Source organism: Poromitra crassiceps, assembly GCF_964638095.1.
Source record: "Poromitra crassiceps genome assembly, chromosome: 23".
NCBI lineage: Eukaryota > Metazoa > Chordata > Actinopteri > Beryciformes > Melamphaidae > Poromitra > Poromitra crassiceps.
This window is the reverse complement of record NC_139639.1, coordinates 13,315,506-13,333,800: the sequence shown is the minus strand read 5'-3', so window position 1 is coordinate 13,333,800 and position 18,295 is coordinate 13,315,506. Positions and strand designations below refer to the sequence as shown.

The 18,295-nt window shown below is 41.7% G+C and overlaps 1 protein-coding gene across 1 annotated transcript; it reads left to right on the top strand.

Moving 5' to 3' along the window:
• Positions 1-2,085: 2,085 nt before the first annotated feature.
• On the top strand, positions 2,086-8,978 carry LOC310796994 (ras association domain-containing protein 4-like). Its single transcript, XM_083659260.1, has 8 exons — positions 2,086-2,196; positions 2,965-3,044; positions 3,864-4,033; positions 5,087-5,188; positions 6,105-6,156; positions 6,254-6,375; positions 7,956-8,053; positions 8,420-8,978. The coding sequence occupies exons 1-8, from the start codon at positions 2,090-2,092 to the stop codon at positions 8,481-8,483; spliced, it is 795 nt and encodes a 264-aa protein (XP_083515386.1). The 5' UTR covers positions 2,086-2,089; the 3' UTR covers positions 8,484-8,978.
• The last annotated feature ends 9,317 nt before the right edge of the window (positions 8,979-18,295 follow it).

Here is an 18,295-nt window from a genome sequence, read left to right as displayed (position 1 = left end):
GGGTTCGGAAAGTATTCAGACCCCCTTAAATTTTTCACTCTTTGTCATATTGCAGCCATTTGCTAAAAGCAATTAATTTCATTTTTTTCCTCGTTCATGCACACACAGCACCCAATATTGTCAGAAAAACACAGACTTGTAGACATTTTTGCAGATTTATTACAAAAAAACACTGAAATATCACATGGCCATAAGTATTCAGACCCTTTGCTCAGTATTGAGTAGAAGCACCTTTTTGAGCCAATACAGCCATGAGTCTTCTTGGGAATGATCCAACAAGTCTTTCACACCTGGATTTGGGAATTTTTTGCAAATCCTCCTTGCAGATCCTCTCCAGTTCAAGATTCAAGATTCAAGATTTTTATTGTCACTCCATGGTACAAGTACCACGTGTGAAATTCTTGTGCAGTGGACTCCGTTTACGACATAGTACAAATAGGCAACAAGCAATAAGTTTGTTCTTATCAGTTCTGTCAGGTTGGATGGTGAACGTTGGTGGACAGCCATCTTCAGGTCTCTCCAGAGATGCTCAATTGGATTTAAGTCAGGACTCTGGCTCGGCCATTCAAGAACATTCACAGAGTTGTTCTGAAACCACTCCTTCGTTATTTTAGCTGTGTGCTTGGGATCATTGTCTTGTTGGAAGGTGAACCTTCGGCCCATTCTGAGGTCGTGAACACCCTGGAAAAGGTTTTTGTCCAGGATATCAATGTACTTGGCTGCATTCATCTTTCCTTCAATTGCAACCAGTCGTCCTGTCCCTGCAGCTGAAAAACACCCCCACAGCATGATGCTGCCACCACCATGCTTCACTGTAGGGATGGTATTAGGCAGATGATAAGCAGTGCCAGGTGTTCTCCACAAATACCGCTTAGAATTAAGACCAAAAAGTTCGATTTTGGTCTCATCAGACCAGAGAATTTTATTTCTCAGAGTCTGGGAGTCCTTCAGGTGTTTTTTGGCAAACCCGATGCGGGCTTTCATGTGTTCTGCACTGAGGAGAGGCTTCCGTCTTTCTAGAACTTTGTCCCATCTCCCCGCTGCATCTCTGGAGCTCAGCCAGAGTGATCTTTGGGTTCTTCTTTACCTCTCTCACCAAGGCTCTTCTCCCCCAGATGCTCAGTTTGGCCGGACGGCCAGTTCGAGGAAGAGTCCTGGTCGTCCCAAACTTCTTCCATTTAAGGATTATGGAGGCCACTGTGCTCTTAGGAACCTTAAGTGCAACAGAATTTTTTTTGTAGCCTTGGCCAGATCTGTGCCTTACAATTCTGTCTCTCAGCTCTTCAGTCAGTTCCTTCGACCTCATGATTCTCATTTGCTCTGACTTTACACTGTGAGCTGTAAGGTCTTATATTGACAGGTGTGTGCTTTTCCCAATCAAGTCCAATCTATATAATTAAGCACAATGAAGGTGTAGGCCCATCTCAAGGATGATCAGAAGAATTGGACAGCACCTGAGTTAAATATACAAGTGTCACAGCAAAGGGTCTGAATACTTATGGCCATGTGATATTTCAGTGTTTTTTTGTAATAAATCTGCAAAAATGTCTACAAGTCTGTGTTTTTCTGACAATATTGGGTGCTGTGTGTGCATGAACGAGGAAAAAAATGAAATTAATTGCTTTTAGCAAATGGCTGCAATATGACAAAGAGTGAAAAATTTAAGGGCGTCTGAATACTTTCCGAACCCACTGTATATATATATATATATATATATATATATATATATATATATATATATATGCTACCCTGCTGTTTTCATAGTGTGGTGTGCAAAACAAAAATCTGAATTTATTCGTTTACTCAGTGTACATTTAAAAGTATTCAAGTAGAATATCTATTATTACAATTACTCTAGTAAGAGTAAAAGTATAGCAAAAAAAAGTACTACTCAAGTAGTACTTGTACTTGAGTACTTTCCACCTCTGCTGTGAGCGTCTGCTCTGGCACGTACACCTCACATCAGACACTATATGGCCGCCTGCCAGCAGGATGTCCACTCTGACCTGTGTGCTGATTATTATGACTGTGTGTGTGTGTGTGTGTGTGTGTTGTGTGTTGTGTGTGTGTGTAGGACGATGGAGAGCTCATGCTCGAGGGGTTGCTGAATATCTACTGGGGTCTGCGTCGACCAATCAGACTCCAGATGCACGACGACAACGCGAGATTGCGTTACTCTGCCACAGGACTCAACCGGTACATATGCCTTTGTACGCTTTACACACACACACACACGCACACACACACACACACACACACACACACTCACACACACACACGCACACACGCACACACACACACACACGCACAGGGCACCACATGCACAAGCTAACATCGACGCTTTCCCACGCCGGCCATATGCTAGGTTTTGACCTAGCTTTGTTCCATAGAATCTGAGGTGGAAAAGACATTTCAATGTCTGCATTATGTCATGTTAAACTTGTTGTCAGCTGTTGCATGATGTTGTCATGTTAAACTTGTTGTCAGCTGTTGCATGATGTTGTCATGTTAAACTTGTTGTCAGCTGTTGCATGATGTTGTCATGTTAAACTTGTTGTCAGCTGTTGCATGATGTTGTCATGTTAAACTTGTTGTCAGCTGTTGCATGATGTTGTCATGTTAAACTTGTTGTCAGCTGTTGCATGATGTTGTCATGTTAAACTTGTTGTCAGCTGTTGCATGATGTTGTCATGTTAAACTTGTTGTCAGCTGTTGCATGATGTTGTCATGTTAAACTTGTTGTCAGCTGTTGCATGATGTTGTCATGTTAAACTTGTTGTCAGCTGTTGCATGATGTTGTCATGTTAAACTTGTTGTCAGCTGTTGCATGATGTTGTCATGTTAAACTTGTTGTCAGCTGTTGCATGATGTTGTCATGTTAAACTTGTTGTCAGCTGTTGCATGATGTTGTCATGTTAAACTTGTTGTCAGCTGTTGCAGTCTAACCACTGTGTTTGTGTACAGGAACGACAGAGCTGATGTTGCAAATCAGGTAGCAGCAGAGTCTAACAATAACTCGCTGGGTCGAGAAACTGGACCAAGTAGTGAGTAAACATGCACACACATACACAAACCCACACACACACACAGAGACACACACACACACACACACACACACACACACACGTGTTGGATTATAGCAGATTAACACACACACACACAGACACCCAGACAGACACACACACACACACGCACACACGCACACACACACACACACACACACACACACACACACACACACACACACACACACATGCACGTGTTGGATTATAGCAGATTAACACACACACACACACACACACACACACACACACACAATGAAACAGATTATAGTTTGGTGCTGCACACTCAACATTTTCAATGGAAAGCTCGAGCTGCCACCCGGATCAGATTAGCAAACCAACTCTCTAATGCAGTGATTCTCAAAGTGGTGTCCGGGGACCCCCGAGAGTCCTTGAGGGGGTTCCAGGGGGTCCCCAGCAAAAAAGGGGAATCATCTATTTTCACTATAATAGAGTACCGCAGGGATGACGTATTTTTGTAGGCTTAACCAGAAATTGCCGCCATTTTGGTTCGTCAGGGGAAAAGTCTATGGGGTTTTAGAATGGGGATTTCACTTAAATGCATAAAATAAGGTCTGTGGTTAACAAAGGTTTATGGGAACGGATAATCTTCACCAATGTTAATCACTATACGTATTTACGTATTTATTTAAAAGTCGTAAAAGTTATTCACGTTTGTGAAGATTATCCTGCTGAACCCAAATTCACGTTCCCATCAAGTTGAAAAGGCAATATGAAAAGGCAGCATAGGACACTGACGCACCTGAGCAGGTGTGTTTGTGTTTGTTGTGTGCATCCCAGCAGGCGGTGACAGGGGCAGCCTGGAGGAGGAGGAGGAGGCTCCTCAGCTGCTGAGGACCAGGAGCGACGCCTCCTTCATGACAGTCCAGAGGAGGTCAAAGACACACAGAGACCTGCAGCGCCTCCACACACACAGGTTCTCCATCAACGGACACTTCTACAACCACAAGGTCAGAACTAGGGACGCACCATATTGGATTTTCTGCTGATAACGCTGATATTTTCCAACTGTTTTGGCAGATTGTCGATATATGCACAAATCCCACCTAATTTCAGAGAACATCAACTCTCTCCTGTAGAGGAATGAACAATGGCTACCGTAAAACTTCAAATAAACTATTTGGGACTCTGCGTTTATTTGAAGTTATAGCCTACGGTACTCTTATCATGATGGCCCACTGGCAGATGCAGACATAAATACAATGCTTTTCAAAATGTACACATTCACTGGGCAAAATAAGAAAACTACTTCAACTTTTCGTAAAGCATTTATGTAAGCGTCAAACATTTGTGCATAATTAAAAGCATAATTTTATCGGCCTGTCTGTCACATCGGCTGAAACGTTCTTTTTCAGCTTGAGACTGAGATTTCATTTTAAAACCTTTATTGGCCCGATACCGATGACGTGCCGATATCATCGTGCATCCGTAGTAATAAGCACACACACACACGCAGACACACACACGCACATGCAGACACACACACACACACACACACACACACACACATGCAGACACACACACACACACACACACACACACACACACACACACATGCAGACACACACACACACACACACACACACACACACACACACACGCACACACACACACATTATTGCATCCCTCTGTTGACCCATGTCCAGGTGCAGAGAGGCGGTCATTTCCCGTGCGGGTGTGTCCATGCTAGCGCTGAGTGCTTCACAATAGCCCGCTGTACGCTGGCTTCACGAAGGCGCCCCGGGAATGTGGGGTTACACGGAGGTCCTTCATCAACCTCTCCAGAAGTTTCACACACACCCTAAGCTGTGATTGAACACATTCCAGCTGCAGGCCCAGGGATTTCCTTTCTGTTTGAGATTTCCTGTTCAAAATGGTCAAGGTGTTCAAGCTGGAAAAGTCCAGGAATCGCCACTGTTGAGGAAGGAAATTTCCTCTGAACATGAACTGTTCCTTTCCTTAGAAGTTGTGGGTAATGGATTTCTCCACACTCGTCTCCTCAGACATCTGTGTTCACTCCGGCGTACGGCTCGGTGACCAACGTGCGGGTCAACAGCTCCATGACCACTGCACAAGTCCTCAACCTGCTGCTGCACAAGTTCAGGGTGAGCTATAACACTCATTCATCGTCTTTCTCTTATCAACGACCCTGATTTTTAGATGTGATTTTGTGGAGAATTCCACGACTATCTGTATTGTAGGTAGAGATGATAGCAGAGAAACTATGATCAAAACAGTCATTCTGCTACCTTCTCTAATTGCGTTCCGTTCACTTCAGTTTTCTTTTCGATGGCAGCCTTTCTTGCAGATTCCAGATCTCCTCTCCATTTTCCCATCTGTCTTTCTTCTCCCCCGTCCTATTTGGCGCACACGTCTCCCTCTATTGGTGCCAACACTAAGCTGTCGCCTCGTCTTCTCCACTGGTCCTATGTTCTCAGCTTCCTCTTCTTTACTTCCTCCAGCATTTGTGTCAACTTCTCATAAAGGAAATAATGGTGAAATTTAACAATTCATCAATTTGCTGGGGACTTCCTGGAACCCTCTCAGGGACTCCTGGTGGCCCCCGGACCCCACATTGAGAACCACTGAGCTATAGAGACACTATAGAGACAGTCGGTCTGTGTGGGAATGCCCACGAAATGTTACTAAGGCTGGCGCGCGAGTGGGGTAAAAAACAACAACATCTCAATGGGCTGACTCACCAAAGGACAGTGCTGCAGCTCTACACTACAGGATTGGGGATTCTAGAGCAGGTACATAGTCTGTTCAGATGTGTGTTTACTGCGGTGGTTGAATCACTGATCCTGTCTGCCTGGGCTGGGCTAGCAGCTAAATGCTAACTATGCTGAATGGGGAGGATTTATCCCACCCTGACCACACCCCCAGCCAGCTACCCCAGCGTCTATGACGAGACATTGACTGTATTTATAAGACACACAGCTCACAGACCCGAGCGGTGCTTCAGTAGCGCTGGTGAAACTTAAAACCCAAAATATAATCAGTATTTTGTGTCTTTTTAAGGTGGAGAATAAATCTGACGACTTTGTTCTGTACATGGTGCACGAGTCTGGTGGTAAGTCTGAACTTCCAGTCTGGTTTTTACACAGCATGTCCGTTTATGTGAGTGAGTGTGTGTCGTCAGTTTGGATTTTGTTTTTCTCGTCCTGCAGAGAGGGCCAGGCTGCGGGATGCTGAGTATCCTCTGGTGGCCCGTGTGCTTTATGGACCCTGTGAGAAGATCTCCAAGATCTTCATCACAGAGGCCGACCTGGGAGAGGAGGTCACGTATGATGTGAGTCTGGGCCTCCTGCCACCACTCCCTCTATCGCTATCCCCATCTCATTCACACCAAGTGACCTCGTTTTTTATTTTTGTCCTCTCTCCAACGCAGACACACAATGACACAATGGCCCAAGGATAGACACTTGGGTTAATTTTAGCAAGCAGGGGAAATAGGTCCTGTTTTTAGACTGATGTGACAATGGACTGAGATGCCTGTCTGTTAACGGTATGCAAGTCGGGGGAAAGTAAAACAGTATTGTTGATGAGGAAAGCATTCTTCTAGGTTTCTCACAGGGAGAATCTCACTGTATATAGAGATATTTCACACCAACTGTTTCGAGGTGGTGAAGTAGGAAGTAAAGCGGGTGTGACCAATACCATTCCATGTAGGTCTTCCAGGGCCAGGGCCCTCATTAATGTTATTGGTTACACCGGCTTTATTTCCTGCTTTACCACCTCAAAGTGGATGCTGTGAAAAGGGCCTATTACTGTAACACACTAATTAGAGTTCAGATATGGTAGCAGGTAGAGCTATTCCATTCTATATTTACACTCCACTGGGATGGTGTCATTCTTTTGTTGAAGGCTGTTTACGAGGGTTGGGTATCGTTTGGATTCTGATTCTGATTCCGCTTATCGATTGTGGTTCTCAACGATTCTCAATACCGATTCTTTGAGGGGCAGGGTCAAAACAGGTCACATGCTTATTTCACAGGCAGGGGGGGGGATGTTTTTTTGATAAACTATTACCCAAGCCATATTCAGTCATATTCATATTATCATAACATTGCTTGTCATTTTTTTTTTTTTTAAACCAACAGTTTATATTTTTTTGTATACAACATACTAGGGCTGTGAATCTTCACTGGCCTCACGATTCGATTTGATTACGATTCAGAGGGCTACGATTCAATTCCATTATCGATGCATCTCGATGCATCTTAAATCGATGCATCACTTTTTTCCCCAATACATGATTTATTTTTTCTCACTTTCTTTTTTCTCACTGTGTGGCTTCTTTTAAAATAAAAAGTGCATTTAGAATTGCATTGTATTATGATCCATAATTAAAATAAACAACTGCATGTACTTCCATTATATTTTATTTTATTATTATTATTATTATTATTATTATTATTATTATTATTATTATTATTATTTTAAATAATCGATTTTTGACATTTGTGAATCGATGCAGAATCGTGCAGGTCCGCATCGCGATGCATCTTATAATCGATTATTTTTGACACCCCTACAACATACCGCTTGATATGTTTGGGTGGGAACTCAGTTTTCAAATATGTTCTGCACCCAGAATTTGTTTAGGAATCAATAAGCAGAATCGATTCCTTGGAACCGGTTCTCGATGCCCGACCCATGTTGACTGTTTTGATTTTGTGCTTAGGGGGGAAAGCTGACAGTGACTGACTATTATAGACTAGTTTGATTTGGAGGCATTGATGTGCTTCCAGAAGTCATTAATAGAGGTCATTATAATAAAATAAATCATAATAATCATGTAATCAGGTATCATAATCAGTGCCAGTGTCGGCTTCTCATGCTCGTACGTTTCCGTCCTTTTCTCCTCAGGTTGCCCAGTACATCAAGTTTGAGATTCCTGTCTTGGACAGCTTCGTGGAGAAGCTCAAGGAGGAAGAGGAGCGTGAGATCACCAAACTGACCAAAAAGTAGTCTCACTCTGCTCTATAGACTGCAGATGCAGAAATCTCACAGACCTCCCAGCCGAACTTCTGTAACAACACATAGGATTTGTAGAATGTGAAGCCAGTGTCTTGCCTTTGGCCTTCAGCTGATCCAAACGGGGGAAGAGTTCACTGCAGGACACTGTTGTTGTTCAACTGTAATCGTCACTGTGTGCCAAGTTGTCTCGTTCTTTAACTCACATGACTGAGATTGCAACCCTCTAACCATGAGTTAGAGGGTTATTTTCTGTTATCTACTGTTTTTCCTTCATTTTGACTACACACATTTATTTGTGTCGTGTTAAATCGAGAGAGACTTAATAGCATTATTGTCGTTCTCTTTCTTCGCAGGTACAGCGCCCTGAAGTCCATGATTCGACATCAACTTCAGGGCATAACTCACACCAGTGACTGAGTCTGAGTGTGTGTGTGTCTCTGTGTATGTGTGTGTGTGCGTGTGTGTGTGTGTGTGTGTGTGTGTCTGTCTCTGTGTATGTGTGTGTGTGCGTGTGTGCGTGCACGTTAGGGGTGGGAATCACCAGATGCCCACGATACGATACTAAAACGATACTTGAGTCACGATACGATAGTGTTGCGATATGCTAGTATTGCGATATATTGAATATTAAAACTTTGTCAACATCTGGTTTATATAAGATCAATTTTCCAGTCTGTTCATCTGACTTCAACCATTTTATTGCAGCAACATTGTCAAGTAGACGGAATCAATTGAAAAAGCAATTGATTCTATTAGTCTAGTACTGTAATAGCAAACAGTTTATTTGCACATTATATAATAAAATATCGATACTTGGCGTCCAAATATCGATACAATATCATCAGGCAAAATATCGCGATACTATGGTGTATCGATTGTTTCCCCTAGCGCGCGCGTGTGTGTGTGTGTCTGTGCGTGTGTATGTATGTGAGTGAGTGTGTGTGTGTGTGTGTGTGTGAGAGAGAGAGAGAGAGAGAGAGAGAGAGAGAGAGAGAGAGAGAGAGAGAGAGAGAGAGAGAGAGAGAGAGAGAGAGAGAGAAGGTTGAAGGACACTGGCAGCACGGCATGCTGACTGTTGATTGTACAGTTAGTGAATGTAGAGGTAGAATTAAAGGCTGCAATGGAACCATATCATAGATACACCAATGTGCTTCTACTTTTAGAATATCTCTTTACAATTTGTATAATGTTGCATTTAGTTGATGTTATTGCTTGTTTTTAGATCAATATATATTGATATACTGTATTCACATTTTTTTTACGAAAGATCTTTCATAACAGGTTGGACTCTGCAAATATGTATAACTACAAGATGATTTCGGCAATGTTTTTCTGACACGGATGTAATACGGACGACATGATGTAATAAATCAATTTGAGCCGTGCCTTTCTAAATGCTTTTGGATCTGACAGAAAAACACGATAACCTATTACAGCTCTGATTGATCCCACGAACAAACAGCCATCTTTATGATTTCCTCTACTTCCACAGAAACTAGTACAGCATGGTTTAGCATTGTTCCATCTAAGTGACCCTCTTTGCCAGCGAGTTCCCATGAGCTGTGTGTTTGTTTGTGTGTGTGTGTGTGTGTGTGTGTGTGTGCGCGAGCGTGTCTTTGTGTGTGTGTGTGCATGTCTGTGTGCATGTGTGTGCGCTTGTCAGTCCATCAAGACAACACAATAGAGGTATCCTGAGAGCAGAGGGCTGGTCCTTTTTCCCACAGCAGCAGCAGCAACAACAACAGCTGATGTTGCATCAACCTTAAAGATTATTCTAGAATAATTTGCCATTATTGACGAATCAGATTAAGACTAATCAACACTAGCTATGCCCCCCTCCCTCCCCCTCTCTCCAGCTCCAGCAGTGGCTCCCAAACTGATGTCTGGGGGGCTCCAGGGGCCTCAAATCTCAAATCATTCATTCCCAAATTGTGTTTTATTAGATTCAGCAAATTGTCAACTGACAATTTTTTCTGAACAAATTCTCACTACAAAATAATCACAACTAACAAATGAGAGCTGCTGTAAAATGTTTATTCTGATCTGATCAATTTGGGTATTTTCAGTGCAGTCAATCAATACATAATAATATAGTAGACTAATAAAATATATGACTGGCTATATTTGGCACATTGGTATACATTGGTATGTAGCAATTTATTTCTTGATACTTTTGCAAATAGTTACAGGTAACTTGTCTATTTTCCTGCAATATCACTTGAGTACCTCAAATCCCCATTGTGGTGTTTCTCACAGTCTTCAAAAGTGTGGCTTGCCACCACAGGGCCAACCTGATGTTCTACCCAAGTGTATTAGATCAAATAGATTCATATTAGGTCATATATATATATATTGATTGATTGATTGATAGCTTTATTGCAGACTCATGGTCCATAAAAAAAACATACATAAATACATAGATACACACAAATAACATATAAAAAATATACATTTCGCTTTAAAAACTGGTCGAATAAAGAAACATTAAAATAAATTCATATAGCCTACAGGCTTTTATGCCAGTGTGCCCTGAGACTGGACGTGTAGCGAGTGCAGCTCTTCCCTGGGTTAGTGAGAGCCACAATGACGCTATAGGCCTATATATATATATATATATATATATATATATATATAGGCCTAGCGTCATTGTGGCTCTCACTAACAATGACGCTATAGGCCTATATATATATATATATATATATATATATATATATAGCCTATATATAGGCCTATAATAGCGTCATTGTTAGTGAGAGCCACAATGACGCTATAGGCCTATATATATATATATATATATATATAGGCCTATAGCGTCATTGTGGCTCTCACTAACCCAGGGAAGGCTACACGTCCAGTGTAGCCTATATATATATATATATATATATATATATATAGAGCCTATATACTGTATATAGCCCATGGACATATTATTGGAGATAGGCCTCATAGGGTACCGTTGATTGATTCACTTGATAGCCTATTTTTCAATGCATCTTCACGTTTACAGCTAATTAACAGAGCTTATCATTGAATTGAAATTGTTATAAGAAAATTAAGTAGGCATAGCTTAGTAGCCTACGTATTTTCCAATAAACATAATTAAGCATGGATCATGCATGGCTATATTGATACATAAAAAGCAGATGGGGGTGTGCAGTCGTGGGTGTCCAGCCGGTTGGTGATGCCTCGCCTCAGGCGAGTCGCCTGCTTGCTTCGCTGGAGCTCGGCACGGCTCTGGTCATCTCCGTTTCAGACGAGGCATGCAAGCAGACGGACCCATTTATTGCAACGGGTCCTGCCCTGCACTACACAACCCCCCTCTACTGAAATACCAACGTCAATACCACGTATTTATAGGTAGACATATGGATATACATCTGTATCATGGTGCCACTTACGTGACATATTTCATTCATTCACCAAATAAATAACAATACAATGACATAAAACTAACCTGTTTTACGGACTCATATATCCATATTTCATTTTAAAATTCAGTTTTAATGAGGATTAATCGGCGATTCCATGTGCTAAAGTACGCCCGTGGAATTATGGGTAATGGCGGCGTCCACTAGACAGCCAATCACAGCAAGCAAAGTGGAGAGAAAGTGGATGACGTCAGCACGTCATAACGTGGATGGCAGGAGGAGGAGTATGAGCGTGAGCCGGGTCTGTGTTGAAGTTGTCGCCCAGTCTAATTCAACGAGACATTGCCAATTCAGTTAACAGGTAAAACATATTACATTATGACTTCAGTGGTTGATAATGTAAACATAATTATGACGGTAATAATAGGCGGTTGGTTTAGCCAATATGGAATAAAAGTTACGCAAAACAACTAGCGTTAGCGTTATGTTATGCTACCTAACGTTACCTGCGGCTTGATGTCAACAAGCTAACGCCTCGCCAGAAGTGTCTGCAGCATAACCGGAAGTGGCCGGAGGATTTCTCTCAACTTTTCTTCCTCTCTGCTGACCCGAACTACTGTAGGCGATACTTTATTTCCTAGGATGGCGAAGGCATGACCCACGCTTGACCCGCCCTTCTGTACCTCTTATTGGCCTAGTGTACGGCTCTGGCCTAGTGTCCAACGTTCATCCAATCACATTCGCTTGGCTATCCTGCGTCTCTCAGTCAGCCTACAGTCAGCCAATCAAAGGCAGATATGGGCGGGTCATATCTTCGCCATCCTGGGAAGAAATATCTTCTACTGTACCAGCAGCCAGGCAATCAGCTAGAAAGAAACAACTTAGCTAGCTATCATCCAGGTGCACTAGTCTGACACGGTTACAGCCACATTTTAATCAACGTATCTTCGTGCGTGCCAGGTAAGTGGTAAAAAAAAGTCCGCTATTTAACGACCTGTCAAGTTCACCATAGCTTTATTGACTTTAGCTTGCTAGCTGCTAACGCCGTTGTCATGCCGAGTTTTGCACCCCCTTCTCACGAGTCAACGTTAGCTACGTTCGCTTCTGATATATGTTCTAAAACACCCGAATAAGTTTCTAGTTTATATGATCATATCACTAACTTGAATGTGGTTTGTTGAAAGAATGCAACTATTACTGGCTAGTTTTCGGTTTAGTTCACGTTAGCTATCAAGTTGCAACTGGTTGCAACGTTAGCCCAGCTTGTTTTGAGTGACTGGCGCGGCCATGTTACTTTGTTTACGTCAGATAATGAGTGGAATAGCGTTAGATTATTTAGCTATTACATAGATACTTTTCACTTAAATATTTATATTAATGAGTGTTTTTGTGGATTGACGTTTTACGTTAGCTGAAATTACAGGTGCTTACCCTCCCTACTGCTATAGCCACAGTTAAAAAGGGAAAGTCAAGTTTATTTGTATAGTTTAGCTCTAATTCACAAGCATGTCTCAGGGGACTTTACAGAGAATGTTTCTATTTTAGCACAATCAACAGGATCGATAGACTTATATAGCATATAAAACACAAGCATAGAAGAGAGGGATGGGAATAGACAAAGAGAGAGAGGTGAGAGTCAGAGGAGAGATACGTGATAGAGAGGAGAGAGATAAAGAAATAATGGAACAAGTCAACACAAACACTCTTAACTACTCTAACCTTAAATTGAACTACCTACTAGCCAGTAACAACCATAGAATCTAACTAATCTACAGCCTAACCTAAACCTGCCATATACTACCCTAACCTACTCTGATCTAATATAATCTAACCTTCACCTGAACTGCCTGCCTAACACAAGAATCTAGCAAATCTAACCTACACTATCCTAACCTAACCTGCAGCCCCCAGTTTTAACCCTTCATGCCTCACCCCAGGCTGGGGTGAGCCATTGTGTATCTTGGTTATGTATGGGCAAATGGGCAAAAGTTGGCGTGTCCCTAAGTATTAACATAAAATGCTTTTTGGCTCCTCAGAGGGGTGTACCACGAATGTTGTATAAGAAGATCCAGGATCTGTCCCTTGATCTGGTTTGTCTAAACCAGATAATTGGCATCTAGCTGGATTTTAGTTAACTCGTACCATGAAGGTAGACTCGTTAAGTGGAACCAGGTTTTTCTAATCAAGCTGAGAGCTCCTGCACATGAAAATGCCCGTGCACAGGAGCTCGTGCAAAAGAGGCGTTGTTTTATAACAACTGCCAATAGACCCTTCTCACGGGGGCCATTTTGTGTCGAGAAGCCAGGGTAAACACAGGTGCAAGCGAAACACTAATGAGGGTTTCCAACTTCCATGATTGGGATTTGGAAACCCTCATTAGTGTTTTGCTTGCACCTGTGTTTACCCTGGCTTCTCGACACAAAATGGCCCCCGTGAGAAGGGTCTATCACAATGCAATATGGACTGCTCCAACTTCTACAGCGCCAGACACACCTATTTCCTCATTCATTGAAACAGCAAATCGTGAAGCTTTACTACTGTGTGTCAGAATAAAAATCTGCGTGGGATATTATTAGTCTGTTCCAGAATGACTGTCTAAAGTTACCACTTTTATCCACATCAGTAATTTCTTTGAAGAGCGGTTTCTGCCTCCACGTAGGCTATCTACAGCAGCTCAATTCACCCTCTCAATAAACTCAATAAAACCGGCATGTCTTTTTTGTGAGTGGAAGCAATGTGTAATCTATCTCAGTATGTATAGACCATTTAGGCTCAATGAATAATAATGATCTCATGATGTGTTTAGTCGCACTGATTGAATAATTCCTATAGGCTAATCAATAAAAAAAAGAATAATAGTAAAATTAAAAAAGGCTTCTGAACTGAATCGACACGGTACGTGCGGGCATAGATTTCATTTATAAAGAAATAGTCTATATTGTTGTCACATATATAGGCTATTGTCAGCAGAGTCGCATATCTCCATATTTCATATAATGATGCTGGAAATATGAAGTTCAATCACATCATACAGGCCAAAAGCAACACAGTTGCAGCTGCAAAATGCAGGAGTAGCCTAGATATGAATAATCTGTGTGCAGTCGATCCCATATTAAATTGCTTAGATGTAGTAGGCTATTCTAGCATACATGACCATTTCCAACCCAACGTCAGCCTCAGCTCCGTTGCGTACACGGCACTGTGCGCTTTGGAGACGTTTATGTAACCTTTTTATGCTGGTTTAGTGATATTTCTCCATTCACTATTCAGCTGCAATCGATCGGCGGGGTCAAACAACATATCTAGGCTACTTGAGAGCGCTAAAATGAATATATAAAAACATATTCCAAAGTGGTAAATAGGGCTTACCGTAATTTAAATGTAGCCTGCAACAGGTGCAAGGCTTTAGTCCTTGATTAATTCAACAGGAGCCATATGTTTTTTTTTCTTTTCTTTTTCTTTTTCATTTGAATGCAATGTATTTTTCATATGGGGACCATATGAATAGTGACTCGCTGTTTCCAGAGAGCTGATTGGTAAGCAGGTGGGTCTTTCATGTTTTTTTTTTTTTTATACTTTATTTTTACATCCTTTTTTCAAGAGAAAATACACACAGGACAAACAATAACAAAAACAAAACAACAACAACAGGAGGTCAGGAGAGGTCAGAAACTATGATGTGATGCAACAGTTACACAATACAATGTTACCGTGGGCCAACTAATGTAGTTGTATCAGCTAGAATATTTGCAAAAGTCACTCCCTATGGATCAGGAAAAGTGTCCATTTACTCCAAAGAGTTTCCCCTTTTTCTTTTTGTAGCCTCAGACTATAAGTCAGCTGCTCCATTCGATGTAACTGATTTACAATATTTATAAACATCTCCACCGGGGGGTCATGTTTCTGGAGCCAACATTTTGTGATGGCTTTCTTTCCAGCTGCCATAAAGATCTTCAGGAGGTATAAGTCACTTCTGGTCTTTCATGGGTTTTGATCTTATCCTCTGAACTTAACCTGCTACAAAGCAGGTTAGCCGTAGAGCATAAGTTGCTATGGTGATCTATCTCGATAAGAAGTTAACTAGCGTCGTGTTACGGCAAAACTAGGGTTAAACCTGAAGTTACTTTGCTAAGCCACTAATCTTGTTTCGTGGTACACCCCTCAGGTAACCACATCCACATCCACATGGCTCGACCCATTTCAATTTGCGTATAAAAGGGGCCGCAGTACTGGAGACGCAACGCTGACACTAAAGAACACTATCAGCAAGCATCTACAGCAGCCTAACAGTTTTGCCAGACTTTTATTTATAGATTTCAGTTCTGCATTCAGCTGTATGCAGAAACACATTTTGATTAAAAGGCTTTGTGACATCAACACAAACTGCCACATCACACAGTGGAGTAAAGAGTTCCTCTCAGATCGACCACAGAGAGTGAGGTTCAGTGGCATCACTTCTGAGACAGTTATCCTGAATACAGGAGCACCACAAGGCTGCGTCCTTTCTGCTATTTTATTTTCCTTGTACACAAATGCAATACAAATTATGAATGCAATCTGCCAATTGTATAAATATGCTGATGATATGGTGTTAGTTGGCCTTATGAAGACAGGGGACACAGTTAATGAATCTACATACTTCCACCACATTGAAGAACTTATTAAATGGTGTGAAGACAGTGCCCTTTATATTAATGGAGCTCAAACTAGGGAGCTGGTCATTGCGAGTCACCGCAACGCAGGTCAAGATTTGACATCTGTTTTGATTGATGACCAGCCTGTTGAAACATTAGAGGAGTTTAAATACTTAGGAACCTTTTTTGACTCCAATCTAAGTTTCACAGCCAACACAGAATACATCTTTAAGAAAGCGATGCAGCGTTTGTATCTAATCAGGAAATTGGATTCATACAAAATCAGCAAAGCTATTCTGGAGACTGTCTACAGGAGCCTTATTGAAAGTATTTTGACCTTTGACATGTGTACATGGTATGGGAATCTAGGAGCTAAGAACAGAAATAGACTGTCCCGAATTACAAACATGGCAAGTAAAATTATTGGGAAAGAACAAAAACAACTTGGATGTATTTATAAAACACGGGCGGCACGAAAAGCCAGACAAATTGTGTGTGAATCTGTACATCCCCTTTTTAATGAGTTCACAAAACTGCCCTCGGGAAGACGCTATAGAGTTCCTGCAGCAACCAAGAACATCTACAAACAATCTTTCATACCAAACACAATAAATGTGCTAAATTCATAAACGTCAGACTCATCCACATCAGAACCATGTCCGTTATCACTGTCTGTAATGTGCTGTTGTCCTGTTGTCTTGTTATATGTTGTATTATGTACCCTATCATTTCCTGTGCTGTGTACTGTGTCTGTGTACTGTGTCTGTGTGCTGTACTTTTCATGTGTGCAGGCAAACCTGTGAAGCCAAAGACAAATTTCCACATTGTGGACAACAATACATTGAATTGAATTGAATCCATAGAGCCTACGTGGACGTGTGAAAGTCATAGGCAATATTGCCCCTCCCTTTCCCCATTCAAAACGTCCATGATGTTTCGTGATCACTGGGATCCCTCCCTGAGATTGTGTTTGTGTTTTGTCCTCTCCTCTCTTAGAAGGAGGGATGTGGAAGTAGAGAAATAGTACGTCTAGGGTTCTATCTTTATACTGTCTGGAGGTTTAATCAAATTAACTACCGTAAATTCCGGACTATAAGCCGCGGCTTTTTCCCCGTTTTTTGGCCCCTGCGGCTTATATAACGGTGCGGCTTATCTATGGATTTTTTCAGCAAACGGCCACTCGGTGACCTCCAAAATCGATGGATTTTACAGGTTACACAGCTTCATCTGCACATTTTATGTGCATTGCTTTGCTGCTTGTTTTTTCGATTATTTTTTTGTAAAGCACCTTGAATTGCCTTTGTGTATGAAAGGTGCTATATAAATAAAATTTGACTTGACTTGACTTGACATCATTTGGCGGAAATCAACCGGCATCACGGTGAACATGGCGCTCAGCTAGACAGCTGCTACACCAGACCAAACAATATGTTTGCCTTTGTGTATGAAAGGTGCTATATAAATAAAATTTGACTTGACTTGACTTGACATCATTTGGCGGAAATCAACCGGCATCACGGTGAACATGGCGCTCAGCTAGACAGCTGCTACACCAGACCAAACAATATGTTTTAGCGATCTGATCTAAAATGAATAAGGTGACCAGAACCAACTGAATAACTTTAAAGAGTGGGGCGAATGTCTGCTGGAAGAAGCACAAGACTGAAAACCAGTAAGCAGAAAGAAAAGAGACGAAGCAATCACCGCCATGAATGAGGAAATGACTCACCTGCTGGAGGCTGGAGATACACGGCTTGGGCTTAACTTTTACTCCGTGAAACACTATCGTTTAAGTCCGACATCGCTCAGAGGTTTTGAGCAGCTTGAAAACAAGTTTGAAAACGTGCAGAAGTCCATCCACTCACTCACTAAAGAAAATAAGGCAACCGTGAACAGAGTTTCTAATGCGGAAAAGCGCATCAGCGCACTGGAGGACAAAAACAACACAGTGAGTCCGAAAATGGATAAAATGCAAAAACAAATCGAAAGTCAATGGATATCGCTTTGGCGTACTGTACCCAGCGAGACTCGTCATAACCATTGATGGACAGCGGCGGAACAAGAGCTCAAAGTGAAACTGCCGAATATTTTTTGAGTTGGACTGGTCAATAGTACTGTGAGTAACTAAAATAAAAAAATAAAAAACGGAATTCTCTCTTCTTTAGCACTCTTTCTAACTATAAATCCACTTCTGTTTTAATTTCCTCTCTTGCCCTCTTTTCACCAC

What these genes read in the sequence shown, in the direction of transcription:
- LOC310796994 (XM_083659260.1), top strand. Translation starts at nt 2,090, where the DNA reads ATGCTCGAGGGGTTGCTGAATATCTACTGGGGTCTGCGTCGACCAATC. An exon ending in TGCTGCTGCACAAGTTCAGG is followed by an intron (nt 5,189 to 6,104) that starts GTGAGCTATAAC and finishes TGTCTTTTTAAG; the next exon opens with GTGGAGAATAAATCTGACGA. An exon ending in ATCACCAAACTGACCAAAAA is followed by an intron (nt 8,054 to 8,419) that starts GTAGTCTCACTC and finishes CTTTCTTCGCAG; the next exon opens with GTACAGCGCCCTGAAGTCCA.